Raw genomic sequence first — 16,298 nt, forward strand, 5'->3', positions numbered from 1 at the left:
TGAGAAATGTATTTGTACATTTGCACAATGTTTCCTGTTAAAAAATATTCTTTAATTCCACTTTTAAAACAAGGAGATAATTTCTCAGGGTAAAGCTAAAAGGACAGCAGGCACAAAAGCTGAGAAGCCAGTACAAGATAATGCATGTGGATAAGAAAAGACTTCTATCATGTTAATGACAGGAACACTGAAGAAGAATTACTCTTTAAGTCTACTGATTTGGAAATAAAGAGCTTGCAAATCAACTACTTCGGTGAATTCTCCCAAGAAGCTGACTGAAAACACTCAAGTGCACTATATATATCACATTCCAGTCCTGCATGACAGTGACCAAAGAAAAGTACCACCACCCAGAACACAATATTCTTTGCAGACAGGTAATCCCCAACAGAAAGGAAGTCACACTTGGCATTCAGCTTGGGACTAGAACCACCACCTGGTGCTTTCCAAAGCTATTTTTTGTAAGTGTTCCTTTTTACACCTGAACCTCACTTCACATTCAAGCACAATACTAAAGTGCTAACCAGCAAATGCAATATGCTTCTTTCACCAGCCAAGCATGGGAAGAAGACCCAGTAAATAGAGAAGACACCAACAGGTTATTTTTTAAATTTAAACCACTTCAAGCAGTTACGAAATTCTTTCATACACAGATACACTTAGTTACTGCAATGTATGGCTTCCCTTTACAAGCTTTCATGTGACTAGCATTGTCACACATTTTTAAAAAATGAAAAAAAACATTGGTTAAAAACTCACATGTGACTTTCAATGGTGCTCTCAAAATTTGAGATGTATATGGAATGTAAAGGCACATGTAAGTATAAAGCATATTTATTCAGGAAGATTAAAAGAAAACCCTATATCACATATCATTACAAAAACAAAAAAAAAAGTTAAAAATTTTAGATTCTAGCTTGTCAGAGAAGTAAGCTCCAGTACACGTGAGCAAGGTATCTGTAGCTACACCTTAATGTAGGAAACAGGTGCCAGGACTTGCCAGGTAATGAGCCAGGCTGGTGCCCTGTCTCACCTGTGCCCAGTTAGGGCTGGCCCCACTGGGCATGCTCAAGACCTAGAGCCAATAAAAGGTGAGGCTGGGTGTAGCCAGGCAGCTCATTCCTGAGCAGGATCGGAGCAAGGCTGGTCGCTGTTAGCTGTCCCGCTAACCAAGATCACCACTAGCTCCTGTCTCCAGCTCCGGTACAGAGCTCCCGCTCTCAGCGAGGTTCGCTTCCTGCAACACCTTTTCTGAAAAGTGTATGCAGTTCATATATGGCTCCCAAAGGGCCAAAAAATAGTAAGATAAAACTTTTGCATAATCCGAAAGGTTTGGGGGCAAGGGAGCTGGTGTGGACAGCAGCTTTTGTTTGGTTGACTTTTTTTATAAAATGGAAAAGCAACTTAACAACTGCTAACTTGTAGTTGAAAATAGGAGTCAAAAGAAAGTATTTTCAAATTTAAGTATTTTTAATTTTTAAGTATTTTCACCACAAAAAGCGTGAACATGCACTACACCCAAACTCAGAAAAACAAGCAAAGAAGTATATTTTTCTACCTTCATACCCACAAAGCAAGACAGACAACAGTTGAGTCATACACCCATTTTTATTTTTTTTTTGCCTACCAAAATAAATCCCAGAAACACTATCTTCTCTAGTTTGTTACTAAATTTTACTTCTTAGCTTTCAAGTTGAAAACCCCACTAATTATTTTTCTACCAGTGACTCAAGACACCACCAATTAAAGTAAGCAAACTAGGTAATCTTTATTTCAGGAAGTCAGATCATACTAGATGGGCATAAGCTGATGCCACAGTAAGAGCAGATCGAGGGGTGATTAGCTCTCACAGTATGACCTTGTTATTTTAGATCAGGCTTACCTTGTGTTTATTTCAGTGAGTACTGAACAAAACAAAATAACACCTAGTACAGTTATGCAGCCACGTGGACAATTACAGAAATGATGGGAGTAACTTGTAATATTTTGACAGTAGTTAATGTTGTGAAAAAATATTATGAAGAGGAAATGCAATTTCAAGTTCCCTGACAAAACTATCTACTTCAAGTGCAACAAAGTATGCTATATCCATTTGCCACCTCACTGCTGAAGTCTGTTTTCAAATCAAGTAAATTTGGAAATTCATCTTTCTAATTATAAAATATGCCTTCACCCTCATACCAAAGGGAAACCATCTATGCTGTTCTCTCTCATCATTTCTATTTTGCTCATGCAGGAACCTCTCGATAGCTCTGATCCCTGAAATACTTCATGAATTAATTTCAAATTTGGCATATACCATAACAAGTTGAAATTTATGCAACTCTTTCCAATGTTCAGAATGAGGGGGTTTCTGCTGGGTGCCACCTTTCCAATTTCTTAAACTTACAAATTTGTTATGGATGCCATGCTTTTCTGCTTGTCAAAGTTGAGGACAGGTTTGCTTCTCCCAACACCTAAGTGGTTTCAATACACAGCAAACTCCACAAATTAGAAGAAAGGCTAGATAAGCAATTATTAGAAAGTAACACAGGAACAGCTGGTGAGAAGCATAAGCTGGTCACTTATTCCCAACTGTCTCTTTTCATTCCCAACCACAGATAACTTGATTTTTTGTTTTCACCATGTCATCAATCTACGCAAACATTTTATTCTACTTTGACTGGGAAGATTTGGGCTGTAATGCCTCTGTATGACCATGTATACCTACAATTAAAAACAAAAACAAATCAGAACCCAGAAAGGACACATGGGTTAAGAGACTCCATGTTCTGACAATTTTCTATCATTAAATTGTGATTATACATTTGTTTAAACAAAATGCTCTGATAATCCAGTCACTTTTCGTAACAGTTAGTTAATTTCCTATCTGCTGTACCACTTGAGGCCTCAAGAATACTGAACCTGGCTACCTTACCTTTCTAACAGATTTCAAGGATGAAAGACATGCAGGCCAATGCTTTTCAAGGCCACTCTCTTAAAGATCAGTCAAGAGGTCTTTGATTTTTTTCTACAGAAAATCTCTCTACGGACCAAAAAGGCTTTAAAATTTGCTTTACTTTTCTTGTAGCTTCTACAAAGAGATGAATGTGCACATAATTCACACAGCAGAATAACTATAAGCAATTTACCCAATATTCTTTCCACCTGACATCAAGCTTCATCACTGATTAAAGCAGAGTTATATCTTTTAATAGCTTATTATTCTGAAAATAAAATTTTTTCAAACATCAGTTCAAACTGATGGTATTATCCACAAGTTACTATTTCTGCAGCAGTTGTTCAACTTCTGTCATGAAAACAAAACCACAGAAGACAAACTAGGACATATAGAGGTGCCAAAAAATATAAGACAAGTAAAGTTGTAGAATTAGTGTGGAGTGGCATGAGATGGAGAGGCTTAATCTGCATAGCAGCCAAATACAACCATCAGAAGATCCAGGTAGAATAGTGCAAAGCAATAATCTCTGACAAAAACAAGAGCCAAAATAGAAAATTGAAGTGACAAGACACACCCAGGGAAAAAAATATTGGAAAAAAAAAAATCTAAAAAAGTAACACAGTATTTAAGTATGAAGTTTTATTTTACAGCAAATGCTATGAGAAAGAGGTGGCCTAAACTTCATTATACTTTCTAAAGAACAAGAACTATAAACATGCTTCATCATTTTTATGGCTAAGGACCTATCAGCCCTCTGGATGTACAGGTATATATAGACCTATATAATCACACAGCTGCAAGTCTCCTGAGGGTAAATGAGTTAATGTGGAGCACACCTAACTTCATTTGCTGTCAAGCCACAACTGTTACACAGCTACTAGCTTGTTACATCAGTAGGCTACAGGAATTAAGATCCTGTATTTATGTAGTTAAATAAGTAGAAGAACCCATTACCAAAACCATGCTTAAGCAAGAAGACTATTTTGAGTGAGATATCGATAGTTGATCACATCAGGCCAAATTTAAACAAACAAATCCCTAGAAACAAATTGTTAATGGATTAACTCGCTCACATCAGGATTACTTAAATTATGCATTGTTAAAGAGAAGGGCTACAGAGTCTTTTATATACTTAGAACACTGTCTGCTCCAGTGGAGAGTTCATAAACTCAAAAGCAAACCACAACAAAGTAGGGGAGAGGATTTGGCAATCTTTCTACACAAAAGAAACTGCAGGAGAAGTCAAGGTTAAATGATTTAGGTACTGTGCCATTAATCACTGTGATAAAACACTTTTATAGAAATATTCTTTCCCTGATCTTGTCCTTTTATGTTTCCTGTTCATTTCTAGCTTTGTGTGGGAAAGAGGGATCACCATTAGTGTATGAAGCTATCACCCTGCACACATTTCCTCCTTAACACAATGGATTCAACACGTGGCACATGTAGCTAGAAAAAATTAAGATAAAATTCAAAATGTTCTACAGGAGCAAATGCCATTCCAGCCTGACAGCTCAATCAAATGCAGTTGTGATTCCTAACAATTGTGGTTTATGTCATGCTTCCAAAAAATTTCACTTCTCCTTTTACTGGCTTCACAATTTTTTTCCGTACATACTAAGTTTGGGAAATCGCTGACAAAAGAAAAGATAAAAGTATCGATAAAATCAACAAGCAACCTGTTGACTTAGTGAGCAGTATGGCAGCCGAGATGATCTTAAACACGTATTACGTTAAAGATTACTTCAAGTAAGTTTCATTGAATGTTAAAACGAGAAGAACAAAATAAGAACACAGAAACACATTTATTTAAACGGAAGAAAACAATCGTCGTGGTAAGTAGCCAAGAAGCTGATTAAATGAAGTAATTCCATACATAAAACCTCCAGACTGCGATCCTGAAAACAGCAAGCAGCCTGGCCGAACTCTACCCAGCAGAACTAATGCTTCATCAACACCTTCTGACGAAAGCAACTAGAAAAAGCAACTTGTTGTTGCTTGTTACTTTGCAAGGCACGGATAGAGAGGCTGCAAAGAGCACAAGAACTCCGGGCCCGCATGAAAATAAACGCCGCTTTCGAAAGAAAAGAAAACAATACCCTGGTCTAATTTAGCCACCGTTATGGGAACTGCTTCCCTCCCTCCGCCACACGCCGAACCCCCCCAGCCCGAGCAGAGCCCCCCAGAACTGCACCGCCCACAGCACCGCTACCCCCGACACCGCTACCAGCCCCATCCCCCGTGTCCCAGATCGCCGGGTTATAGCAACGTCAAAGACCCCCAGCAGCGGCCTCGCACCCCCCGACGCCCCAAGCCCTTCTCCCGCTCCCGCCCCCCCGCCGGGCCAGGCCTGCCCTCCCCTCCCCTCCCCCACGGACGCCTCCCTGCCAGGCCCGGCCCGGCCCGGCCTCCACCCTACCCCCCAGCCCGGGGGCACCGAGGGACACCACCCCGGCCGCTGCCCGCAGACCCGCGACAGAACCGGCCTCACCTCCGTTCCCCTCCTCTACCACCAGAGCCGGGAGTGGACCGGGCCAGGGTCCCTCGCCTGCTGCCCCCCGCCCTCCCCAGCCCTGCCCCGGCGCTGACCCCAGGCCGCCAGGAACCGGCCCGACCCCCCATCCCGCGAAGGTCTGGCGGGGCAGCGTCCCCCGACAGGAAGGCGTCCCCCTCCCACCCAGCCAGAGGGACCGGGGGACGAGGAGGGGGCCCGATCCCCGTCGCGCCCCACCCCCGCCGACGGGGGGGAGGGGCGAGAAGCGGGGCGGCGCTCACCTGGCAGAAGCGGCGGCAATAGTACTGACTGTTGAGAAGAGCCGGCAGCCCGGCGGGGAGACCCGGCGTCACCAGCGCCTCCAGCTCCTCGCTGAGCCGCTCCGACTCCTGATCGCTCTCGTCTTCCGCCATGCTGCTCCGGCCGCCCTGCGCGTACCGAGCACCCCCCCTGCCCCCGCCCCGCCGCGCCGGAAGGGGCTCCCCCCTCCCCGCCGCCTCATTTCCGGCCACGCCCCCCTGGCCGCCGCTCTCCCATTGGTCCAGCCGCCCTGCCCATCAACGGCCCCCGGCGAGAGGACTCGCTCACGACCTTCGACCTCCGGCTCCACCCCCTCCGCCCCGCCCCGCCGACGCGCCCTGCGATTGGCGCAAAAGTCTCTTCGTTACTTTGTCCTCCCCTCGCCATTGGCTGCTTCTCCCGCCTGTCACACTTCCCTGCGCAGCCTCCGGCCAAAGCCGCCTCCCGCAAGACGCCACCGTCACCTTCGCGCACCCTGATTGGCCTGAGCGAGCCTCCATCACAGCGCTTACCCCCGCCCTCCGCTTCTCACTGGGCAGAAGCGCCGTCCGTCACCGCGCGGCCGGGCAGGGGTGAGCCAATCGCTGAGCGTTTCCCCCCCTCGGCCGCTCTACGGGGGCGGGCAGCGGGCGGGCGCGGCGGTTGCTAGGCGGGTTGCTAGGGCCCGCCTACCGCGGCCGCCAGGGTGGGTGGGTCCGTCTGGCTGCGGCTCGGCGCTGGCTGCGAGGCGGCCCTCGGCGGAGGGGCGCTTGCGGCCCGGCGGAGGAGCGGCGGCGGCTACCGGCGGGGCGTGGGGAGGCCGCGCTACTGGATCGGGTAACGGCGCCCAGCAGGGGAGTGGGGGAGGCGGAGCGGGGCGGGCGGCTCTGCCTCAGCGGGGCCCGCCTGGAGTCGCGGGCTGCCGCCTGTGGGATTCCGGGGCGGGGGCGGGGAGGGTGGCGACGGCGGGGCCACCGGCGACTGCGGAGGCGCCTGCTTGCTCTGCCATGGAAACATCCTCCCTGCCGGGGGTAGCGGGGGGGGAAAGGAGCGGGGCCGGGGCGGGAGGGGCCGCACCTGTCTGCCGCCGCGACGGCGGGAGGGGGGCTGGCGTGTGTGCGCCGGGGCCGATCCTCAGCGCCCCCCGGGGCGGGAGCGGAGAAAGGCGGCCGGCGAGGCGCGAACCCCGCCGCTCCTCAGAGGCCCACCCGGGTTAAATGGCGGCAGTCCGGTGTCCGAAGCCCGGGGGTAACCACTTCGAGTCCTGCCTGCCGGTCGGAGGCTGCTTCTCCAGGCCAGGAGAGCAGCGGAACCCGTGTGGCGGCTGGAAGCTCCGATCCCTTCCTCCGTACCTGAAGCACTCCTGGGGTTGGCCTGGAGTTCCCGGGCACGCGTGGAGTGGTTCTACTCCCGGTGACACTTGTTAGGCGAGGCGTGCGCACCCGCCTTCCCCGGGGCTTCCGCGGCATCGGCGAAGCTTTCCTCCTATGCAGGGGTGACAGGGGGCGGATCGGTGTCTGTCCTGGTGCCTCGCCTGCACTCACGCCTTCCCCTGCCCTTAGGGACCCAGCAGGAGTTCAGGCTTCGGTAGGCATCGAGGAATCCACCCCAAAACTTGAGACAAAAAAAGCCTCGCCAAAATTTCCGTGTTTCGGTAGTTTTAGCGCTCACAGGTTTCGTATGGATTTTTTGTATAGTGGAACTGCACACCACCTAGTTGGGTCGGAGATTTGTTTTGACGTTTCTGAAGCCCGAGCAACAAGTTAGTGTGGGGTTAAGTCTGATTTTCCACTTGATTTCCAAGAACAGTTACTTAGGAAACACACGGGAACGAATCGCTTACAGCAACAAAAGGAATGAAAAAAGTTCCATCGATGCTGAAAAGGCTTGTTTATCTTAGTCTGCAGTGCTGTACAATATCAGGCAAGGGTTAAAGTTGTCAAAAGTAGCAGGTAGATTGAAAAAATAACTAGGCAAGGAGCTAACAGCAAGATCTCCGTGTCCCTTTTCAGCTCCCAGTGTGGCCGTGGTTTAATAAAAAACACAGTTTTGGAGATCGAAGTATCTGTTCCTTATTCTCTTTCTAGAGCAAGCAACAGGCATTCTGGACTCCATTCCATCCTTAGATGTGGACAAGCTCAACTTACAGTTGGCTTGGCAATCCTAGTTTTTTAATACTGATCTTTTAAGATATTGCAACACTTTTATAAATAATTATTAAGAATAAGGCATCTAGAGGTATCAGATCTTTCCATTAGCCTTGTGAGCACAGACAGTACAAAATTCTTCAGAGTCGTTCATACCCATAGGTCAATGCCCAGGCAACCTGATATATTCCCTCAAAAGTATTTGCCAAAATAAATTCTTAAAAATTCAAAACCAGTTGCTACCCTATTTATGATAAGGAAGTGGATTGCTAATGAATTACTATTTTGCTAAGAAAACCTTAAACCTGAATGGAACTTCTTGACTTCAACATTACTTTGAAAAGGACTCAAACTGTCTTGACTGAGATTTACACCAGCTACTCTATTTCTCAACATCAGAAAAAGAAGCAAGTCCTGTTCTATTCTAGCACACTTGTCAACTAGGCTATTGCCTGCTTTGGTGACATAGTGTCATTTAGAGTGATGTTAAAAAGTTACAGTTAAAAACTTGTTTTTACCTTTCTCAGAGAAGCTGTCATCTTTGAAAATATGTGTTCTTATTTTGAATTGAAATGTGTGCAAGTTTCTGTTCACATTAGGCTGTTTTACCAGTCTTCAGCTGCAATGACAAAAATACTTGCTTTTGACTCCATGTTAAGATTCTATCCAGTAGTTATGGTTTGAGCTGGACAAAAGTGACGGGTGTTCCCACATGAGCTCCAGTATGGGGGTTTTTGTTAGGTTTTGGGTTGTTTGGGTTTTTGTGGGTTTTTTTACTGGCTTTTGTAAGTGACAGTTGTGGCCTTCATGCCAGATATTTGGACAACTGCATTTTCAAACAGAACTAATACAAATTTTCAGGACGTAAACAGGAAAATACTGACTCAACATAACTACGAAACCGCCAAACAGGTTGAAAAGATAAACAAGAAAGCACCCTTTATGCTAAAGGATAAAGGAAAGAAATTGTTTTCAAGAAGAAAAAAACCTTTCTATTTGAAGTTCAATGATAAAAAAAATAGTTTTGGGTGTTCTGTTGAGCTTTTTAGTTGTAGAAAATAAAAAGTATTTTACTCTGACCCATGAGGAGCTTTGCTCTCACGAGCTCTTTAGTCGGCAAGATGAAGAACCTTTCAATAATAGTTTCATACATCTAGCTTACACGTAACTATCTTTTAGGTGTCAATAAGCACTGTATTGGATATTACACAGATTGCATCCCGAACATCATGAACACCCTCTAACAGTAGGTTTTGGGTTGTTTTTTTTTCAGGTGAAGTTTATCGCAGAGCACAATGGAACGGTTTGGAGTGAAGTCTGCTCCATCACGTAACCGCTCGAAGACTGCTTTGTATGTGACTCCTCAGGATCGTGTAACTGAGTTTGGCAGCGAGCTGCACGAAGATGGAGGGAAACTCTTCTGTACTTCCTGCAACGTGGTTCTCAATCACGTTCGCAAGTCTGCAATCAACGACCACCTCAAGTCCAAAACGCACACAAAGCGACGGGCAGAGTTTGAAGAACAGAACGTCAGGAAGAAGCAGAGGACTCTAACTGCCTCCCTTCAGTGCAACAGTACTGCCCAGACAGAGAAAACCAGCGTCATCCAGGACTTTGTGAAAATGTGCCTGGAAGCTAATATTCCTCTCGAGAAGGCTGATCATCCATCTGTGCGAGCCTTCCTGTCCCGCTATGTCAAGAATGGAAGTTCAATACCTAAGTCAGATCAGCTAAGGAAAGCGTACCTGCCTGATGGGTATGACAATGAGAACCAGCTCATCAATACTGAAGACCGCTGAGAATAACACTCTTTTTCATCATCGTTGTGAAGTTTTACATATTGATGGTGTGGTTTATTTTTCTATTCATGCATATATACAGTGTTACATATTGGTTTTACAGGCTATTTTGTATTATTGTAGAAATGACAATCTATTTGTGAACTTAGTGGTATGCCACAGACTGTTGCTAACCCTGCTGTAGCCTTCAGAGCTACACTGATGTAGAGCTCAAGATGAATGTAGGGAATATACCTGGCGTATACCTTATCTGTGTGTTCAGTCTGGCTGTATCTGATGCTAAGAAAAAGGCACTTGGATGGAGGACCGCACTTACCTGAACGCTGCATCTAAAAGGACAAGAAAGATGATGCTGTAGGGATTACAAATCATGTCAGTGGATTGCTTTGTCCAGTATCTTGCCCATCAGTGACCAAGAAGTGCTGCACATTTGAGATGCGAGAAGCTGTAGAATGGTTAGTTAAAATATGACTGCTCTCTTGGGGGAGGATTTTTGGCAAATCCCTGTTCAAGTTTGGTTTACATTCTAAAATGGGAAACATTTGTCTTCTCAAGTACTCTCTTATCTTGTTTTGTGCAACTGTGGATGTATTCATTATCCATCTTAAATAGCTGGTCTCTTGTATTGACCTCTGAACTCCACTATTCCTGTGAAGTTAGGAGTTCTGCAGGCCTGTCACACCCACTGTTTTCAAATTACTCTTTCATTGTCTCGGTTTAACATCCCCTTCAGTGTCAGTTCAGGTCTTTGGAAGTTGAGTAGACAAACCAGCTACTGAGTGTGGTTTGCAGTGCAGCTACTGGCAAGTGAAACTTACACTGGACCAAGATCTTAGTTGAAAGAATTAATGCCTTTTCCCTACTAGCGGGACAAATGATGCTAAATCAAAAACAGGAGGGGGAAGGGGTACTGACTTGTTGAGAAAGCTTTTTTAACTTTCACTGAAGGTCCTCTATGTGTCTGGCCTTGTCCTCAGCTTTTTAGTCAAAGGAGGTAAAGTGATTAAAAGTTTCCAAAATAGTTACTGCAAAGGCTATTCAATATGTTTAAGTGCAAATAGGAAAGCAGATATATTTTGAAGCTATAGTGGAATTACGGACTTGTGAGGTATTTTTCACTCTGTGCCAAGGCCACACCTATTGGATTTACAAAAGGTATAATGAGGAATTGAAGAATTTCAGTGATGTTTACTCTTTGAAATCTAGTATTTCTGAAATCTATTACTGAGCTATTCCAAATTATTATGCCAAATACTCCATTTGATGTAAGTGCTCAACTAAGTTTTTGAACGCAGTGACAGAGTTCAAAGTGCTGAAATACGACCAACTTCTGCCTGCTCTAGGTTTCCTTGAGGTGCTGGAGGCTCAGGGTGATGTCAGGCATCCTCTAGCAGCACAGAAATCCTCCACTGGGTGCATTCAGTGGTGCAAGCGTGCTTGGACTCCCTCAGTTGGAGCCACTTGTTCTGCTAGGCTTCCTTTCCCCAGTAGAGTTTCACAGTATCTATTTCTCAGCATTTCTTTTTTCAATGTATTTAGAGCAATCCTAAGTAATTGCTAAAAAGAGATACAAATAACCTACTTACGTTGTTTCTGTAGCTATTTGCCTAGCTATTTCTAGAGCAATATTATTTTTTTTTTTAACTGGGAGAAGAGGGACTTACAGACTTTGTAACAACTGGTTCCTGTGCAATTAGCTTCTACAGAAATGCACTTACATTCCATTCTAACTATGTCTTGTAGCATCCTGCTATAAGACCTGTTTGAATAAATAGACAAAACTAAAAAAGCAGAAGGCTGCCTACCCATGTGTACCAGTACACAGGTACTCAGAACACTGCTGCACCTTTGGTCCCTCTTGAAGCTAGTGGGACTCCATGCAGTCATAGCAATCCTGATAATGATTTTGTTTGCTGGCTTAGAACTTCAGACAGAAATGACATTTTTTTTCTCTAGTCTTAGATATCAAAATATGCCTTCCAAGATATCATTTGCTGTTGCACAAACTTGAGCTTACCTTAAAATTGTAACAGCCCTTTACATCATGAACTGCCTTTGGCTAGTACTGTTATATAAAACTTCAAGCCAAGTGAAAGGTACACTGCCAAGAGACTTCTCTGTCCTGACAATAATTGAAAGTGTTCTCTTACAGCTGCTGTTTCATCACAGTGAAACAACATGGTTAAATTATTATTTGTTTTTTTACCTATGGCTGCTATCTTAGAATTGAAGCAAATAGAAAACAATGCTTTTAATGAGAAAATAGGCTTCCATTAAACAAAAGCATATAAAAAAGATGGTGTGGTTAAAAGGTAGGAATTTGTGCTAGTTAGCTCAGTTGTTGCTAGCATGAGATTTCACGGGTTTTTCACCCCATAACCATTTTATAAAGGATGCCATGTTATATGTTTTCAGTTTGATGGGAAAACTGACAGATATTTTGAAAAAAATGGTAACATTAGAATCATAGAATCAAAGTTAGGGGTTGGAAGGGACCTTGAAAGATCGTCTGACTTCCTCTGCCAGAGCAGGGTCACCTACAGCAGGTCACACAGGAACACATCCAGGTGGGCTTTGAATGTCTACAGGGAAGGAGACTCCACACCTTCCCTGGGCAGCCTGTGCCAGTGCTGCAGCCCTCACAGTGAAAAAATTCTTCCTAATATTTATACAGAATCACGTATGCTCCAGTTTGTAACCACTGCCCCTTGTCCTATTGCTGGTCACCCCTGAGAAAAGCTTGACTCCATCCTCCTGGCACTCACTTCTCACATATTTATAAGCATTAATGAGGTCCCCCCTTGTTTTCCTCTTCTCCAAGCTGAAGAGCCCCAGCTCCCTCAGCCTTTCCTCATAAGGGAGATGTTCCACTCCCTTCATCATCTTGGTCACTCTGTGCTGGACTCTCTCAAGCAGTTCCCTGTCCTTTTGGAACTGAGGGGCCCAGAACTGGACACAATATTCCAGATGTGGCCTCTAGAAGGGGGCAGACTAGAGTGGGGAGGAGAACCTCTCTCAACCCTTTAATCACCCCCCTTCTAATTCACCCCAGGATGCCATTGGCCTTCTTGGCCACAAGGGCACATTGCTGGCTCATGGTCATCCTTCCACCCAACAGCACCCACAGGTCCCTTTTCCCAGTGCTGCTCTCCAACAGCTCAGTCCACAGACTATACTGGTACCTGGGATCATTCTTTCCCAGGTGCAAGACTTCACACTTAGCCTTGGTGTTACTCATTAAATTTCTCCCTGCCCAACTTTCCAGTGTGTCCAGGTCCCTCTGAATGGCAGCACAGCCTTCTGGGGTGTCAGCCACTCCACCCAGTTTTGTGTCATCAGCAAACCTTCTGATAGTAGACTCTATTTCCTCATCCAGATGACAAGTAAATATATTGGATAGTACTGGTCCCAGTACTGACCCCTGAGGGACTCCACTAGAAACAGACTTCCAACTGGACTCCATCCCATTGACTACAGCTCTCTGGCTTCTGTCCTTCACCTCCTGATCCGCCTCACTGCCCAATCATCCAGACCACACTTCTTCAGTTGAGCTCCAAAGATGCTGTGGGAGATGGTGTCAAATGCCTTCCTGAAATCAAGGTAGACTATGTCCACTGCTCTGCCATCGTCCTTCCACCTGAAGGATCCTCATAGAATCCTTCATAGGAGGCTATCAGGTTGGTCAGACATGACATCCCCTTAGTAAAGCCATGTAGACTTTACTACTTTTTGCTCCTGATAAGTCTCTTGTCCTGGATGTGCCTGGAGACAGAATGAGTTGTTCCATCACCTTTCCAGGGATGGAGGTGAGGCTGACTGGTCTGTAGTTACCTGGGTCCTCTCTCTTGCCTTTCATGAAGACTGGAGTGACATTTGCTTTCCTCCAGTCCTCAGTCACCTCTCCTGTTCCCAGTGGCTTACCAAAGATGATGGAGAGCAGCCTAGCAATGACATCTACCAGTTCCCCCAGCAACCATGGGTGCATCCCATTAATTAGATTCTTGCACAACAAATCATGTTACTTACTCTTATCTCGTTTTACATATAACTAGAAGTCAGCAACATCAAAAGCTTATGTTAAAAAAGGAAAAAGTTATTTTCAATAAGCAAAGTAATATTTGAACACCTAGTTTCTGAAAAGCCTACTCATAAAGCAGTCTGTGTACAGAGCCTCAGTTTATAGAATAAATACAATTCTGTAAGTATTTTGATATTTTTTCTAGTACACGTTTATTTTTTATGCAGAAATCCTGTCAAGGGTATGAACCTGGTGAGAAACCTTATGAGTGTAGCCATAGCCTACCAAGTCAGAACAATTTAGAAGCAAAATTTATCATCAGAAATTTGAATGGAACTGACTCAATTCCAGGGCACAGCAGTCTTGTAGGACGCTGGTGACTTACTCTGATAGGATATTGGTTAAAAAAAAAACAAACAAACAAAAAAAAAACAACAACAACAAAACCCCCCACAACATTCTTAAAGCTTTTTGAAAAATCAAGATACTGATCTATTTCAACAAACATTTATATTGGAGTAAAACAGTGAAGAAAAAAGTACTTCGAGGTAATCTAGAAAGAATAATAAATAAGTTTGTGTTCATGGACATAATCAACAAGACAGTTACACTTACTTTCTTTGAAAGTAAAAATGATTCCACTCAGTCTTGGAAGTGTCCGACAAACACTCAGCTTCAGAGCACAGTTTTGCCAGTGTGTCTATAGCTGGATAAATCATAGCCTTGGTTTAATTGCAATTGATCTTAGGAAATATTTACAGCAGAAGTTTTTTTATATATATATCTAAATCTAAGTAATGGCTAATTCCTCAAACAGAGGCTGTGGCTAAGTTGTTAATAGTCTACATGGGACTTTCCTTTTTTCTGGGCAAGAATATGGCATAATTTTTCCATGTGTTTCCTGTAACAAGTATTCTCAGAAGTAAAGGGAGGATGGTAGCAATATTTGCTCACCATTTTACATACATATGTAAGGACAAGCTATAAGGGACATTTTTTGTCAGGTGGTTTTATTAATAACTTTGGAACTCATAATATTTACAAAGAAAAAAAATTTCTTCTCTGACCATGTACTTGTATTAGTTTAGCCAACTTACAGCTATAATCACTCTGAAGTGGTTTTCTTGGAACAGAGGAAAGAGTAAAATACAAAGGGTAAAATACAAACAGGAACATTCTCTGGTTTGTGAATACATGTATGCACCGTGTTAGTTTCAGCTTGCATGTTCTTGAAAAAAAGTGAGTGAGTTCTAATATTTTTAAGCATTTTGGAGCCTGTAATTTGGCAGGCTCCTAGAGGTGAAACATTTGCCATAATGAAAGGGAAAGCTGTTTTTCAATTTCGAGAGAAACTTGGTTCTGCAAAGTATGGGATATTCTCATGATAGAAGGACTATTTTTAGGCAGAGCCCCTTTTAGCAATTCTGTTGAACTGAACAGTGAAATGCTCCCTGCTAACTTTTGCAGCATAATCTGATTTTCAAGGGGGCGAGACAAAAGAGAGCTGAAAGTTTGGCAAGGATAATCTCTTTATTTATATTTACATATAAAGAGAGACAAGACTCACTGTTGTTGTGTTCAGATTGTACTCACTGCTAACTATGTAATTTGAGTGCTTGTTGTCTTTGTACAATTTTAAGGTTGTGTCTAACTTTCAGAATAAATTTTTTTTAACAAGGCTTCTCATTGTAATAATGTAATACTATTAGAGTTTTGTCTTTCTTGGACTAGTGAAGGTGATTTATTTTTGGTTCGGTGGTAAGGATGTTTTGCTGCTGGTAAGTAGCCACAGGAATGGGTTTTATTTAAACAAGTGATGGATTTATTATCACATACCAGAGTGAGGCTGAAAATACCTGGGTCCTGCAGTGCCACAAGACTTCCTGTTAGAACAGTTAAGACCAGAGTAAGAGATTTAAGTTTTTATATTAAAATACTATTGGAAGAGAAGTACTTTACTTTGTAAAGTTTTCAGTTGGTAATGGAAAAAAATGTTCCTTTTCTAATAAAATAAAGGAATTCCTTTTTCATAGAATTTATGAATGTTCTTTTATTTTTTCAAGAAAGAAAATTAACAGCATGTGGTAGTTAAGGTATAAGGATGATGTAAGATAGTAGAAATGGATGGTGACAGGAAAAATAAAGAATGTACATGCTGTTGTTCCACCTTAAGGAAATATCATACTATATGTTGAAGCAGTGTGTTGATTTATCTTCTCAAACACACTGAAGTCTTTTCCACAAATGGTTCTACAGAACCCCTCCCTGTTTCCTGTCAAGTATGCAACCTTCTTCGTGGTGACAGAAATTCCCTAATTACACCTTCTGTTGCAAGCAAACACCAAGAACTGTTACACATGTTTACATTGGAGTAAACAATTTGTAGCTACAAGATCTTGGAGCTGCCTAATGTTTCAGGTCTTTTCAGGAAGGGCTTCTGCAGTATGGAAGAATCAGCTGTTTCCAAACTGTTGACAAAACAGTCACAATTTGATCTCTGTCTCTCATAGGGACTTAATAAAAATAGAGCAAATGCTGTCAGCCCATCAAAATTATGAAGAGTAGTTTTGATTTTTTTTATACATTTCCTGAATTCTTGTATCTCATGATGGATCAGTGA

General features: G+C 43.5%; 2 protein-coding genes across 9 annotated transcripts in view; one reads left to right on the top strand and one right to left on the bottom strand.

The window, feature by feature from the left end:
• ZNF654 (zinc finger protein 654) overlaps positions 1-16,298 on the bottom strand; it is a 53,022-nt gene that overhangs the window by 30,039 nt on the left and 6,685 nt on the right. For 3 of the 8 annotated variants that reach the window (XM_071757095.1, XM_071757166.1, XM_071757086.1), the window contains exon 1: positions 5,717-5,905. The exons of 1 other annotated variant lie outside the window; for it this stretch is intronic. In XM_071757095.1, coding sequence (XP_071613196.1) covers positions 5,717-5,848 — 132 coding nt within the window. In that variant the 5' untranslated portion in view covers positions 5,849-5,905. 4 more of the 8 variants (XM_071757129.1, XM_071757139.1, XM_071757104.1 and 1 more) reach the window with 4 other exon arrangements.
• Positions 6,395-15,713, top strand: CGGBP1 (CGG triplet repeat binding protein 1). Its single transcript, XM_071757179.1, has 2 exons — positions 6,395-6,551; positions 9,135-15,713. Exon 2 carries the CDS (start codon positions 9,157-9,159, stop codon positions 9,658-9,660), a length of 504 nt encoding a protein of 167 aa, XP_071613280.1. The 5' UTR covers positions 6,395-6,551; positions 9,135-9,156; the 3' UTR covers positions 9,661-15,713.

This window comes from Heliangelus exortis, chromosome 1 (assembly GCF_036169615.1).
Source record: "Heliangelus exortis chromosome 1, bHelExo1.hap1, whole genome shotgun sequence".
NCBI classification, from domain to species: Eukaryota; Metazoa; Chordata; class Aves; order Apodiformes; family Trochilidae; genus Heliangelus; species Heliangelus exortis.

Bases quoted from the DNA above. Each gene is read 5' to 3' on its own strand.
- CGGBP1 (XM_071757179.1), top strand. From the start codon at position 9,157: ATGGAACGGTTTGGAGTGAAGTCTGCTCCATCACGTAACCGCTCGAAG.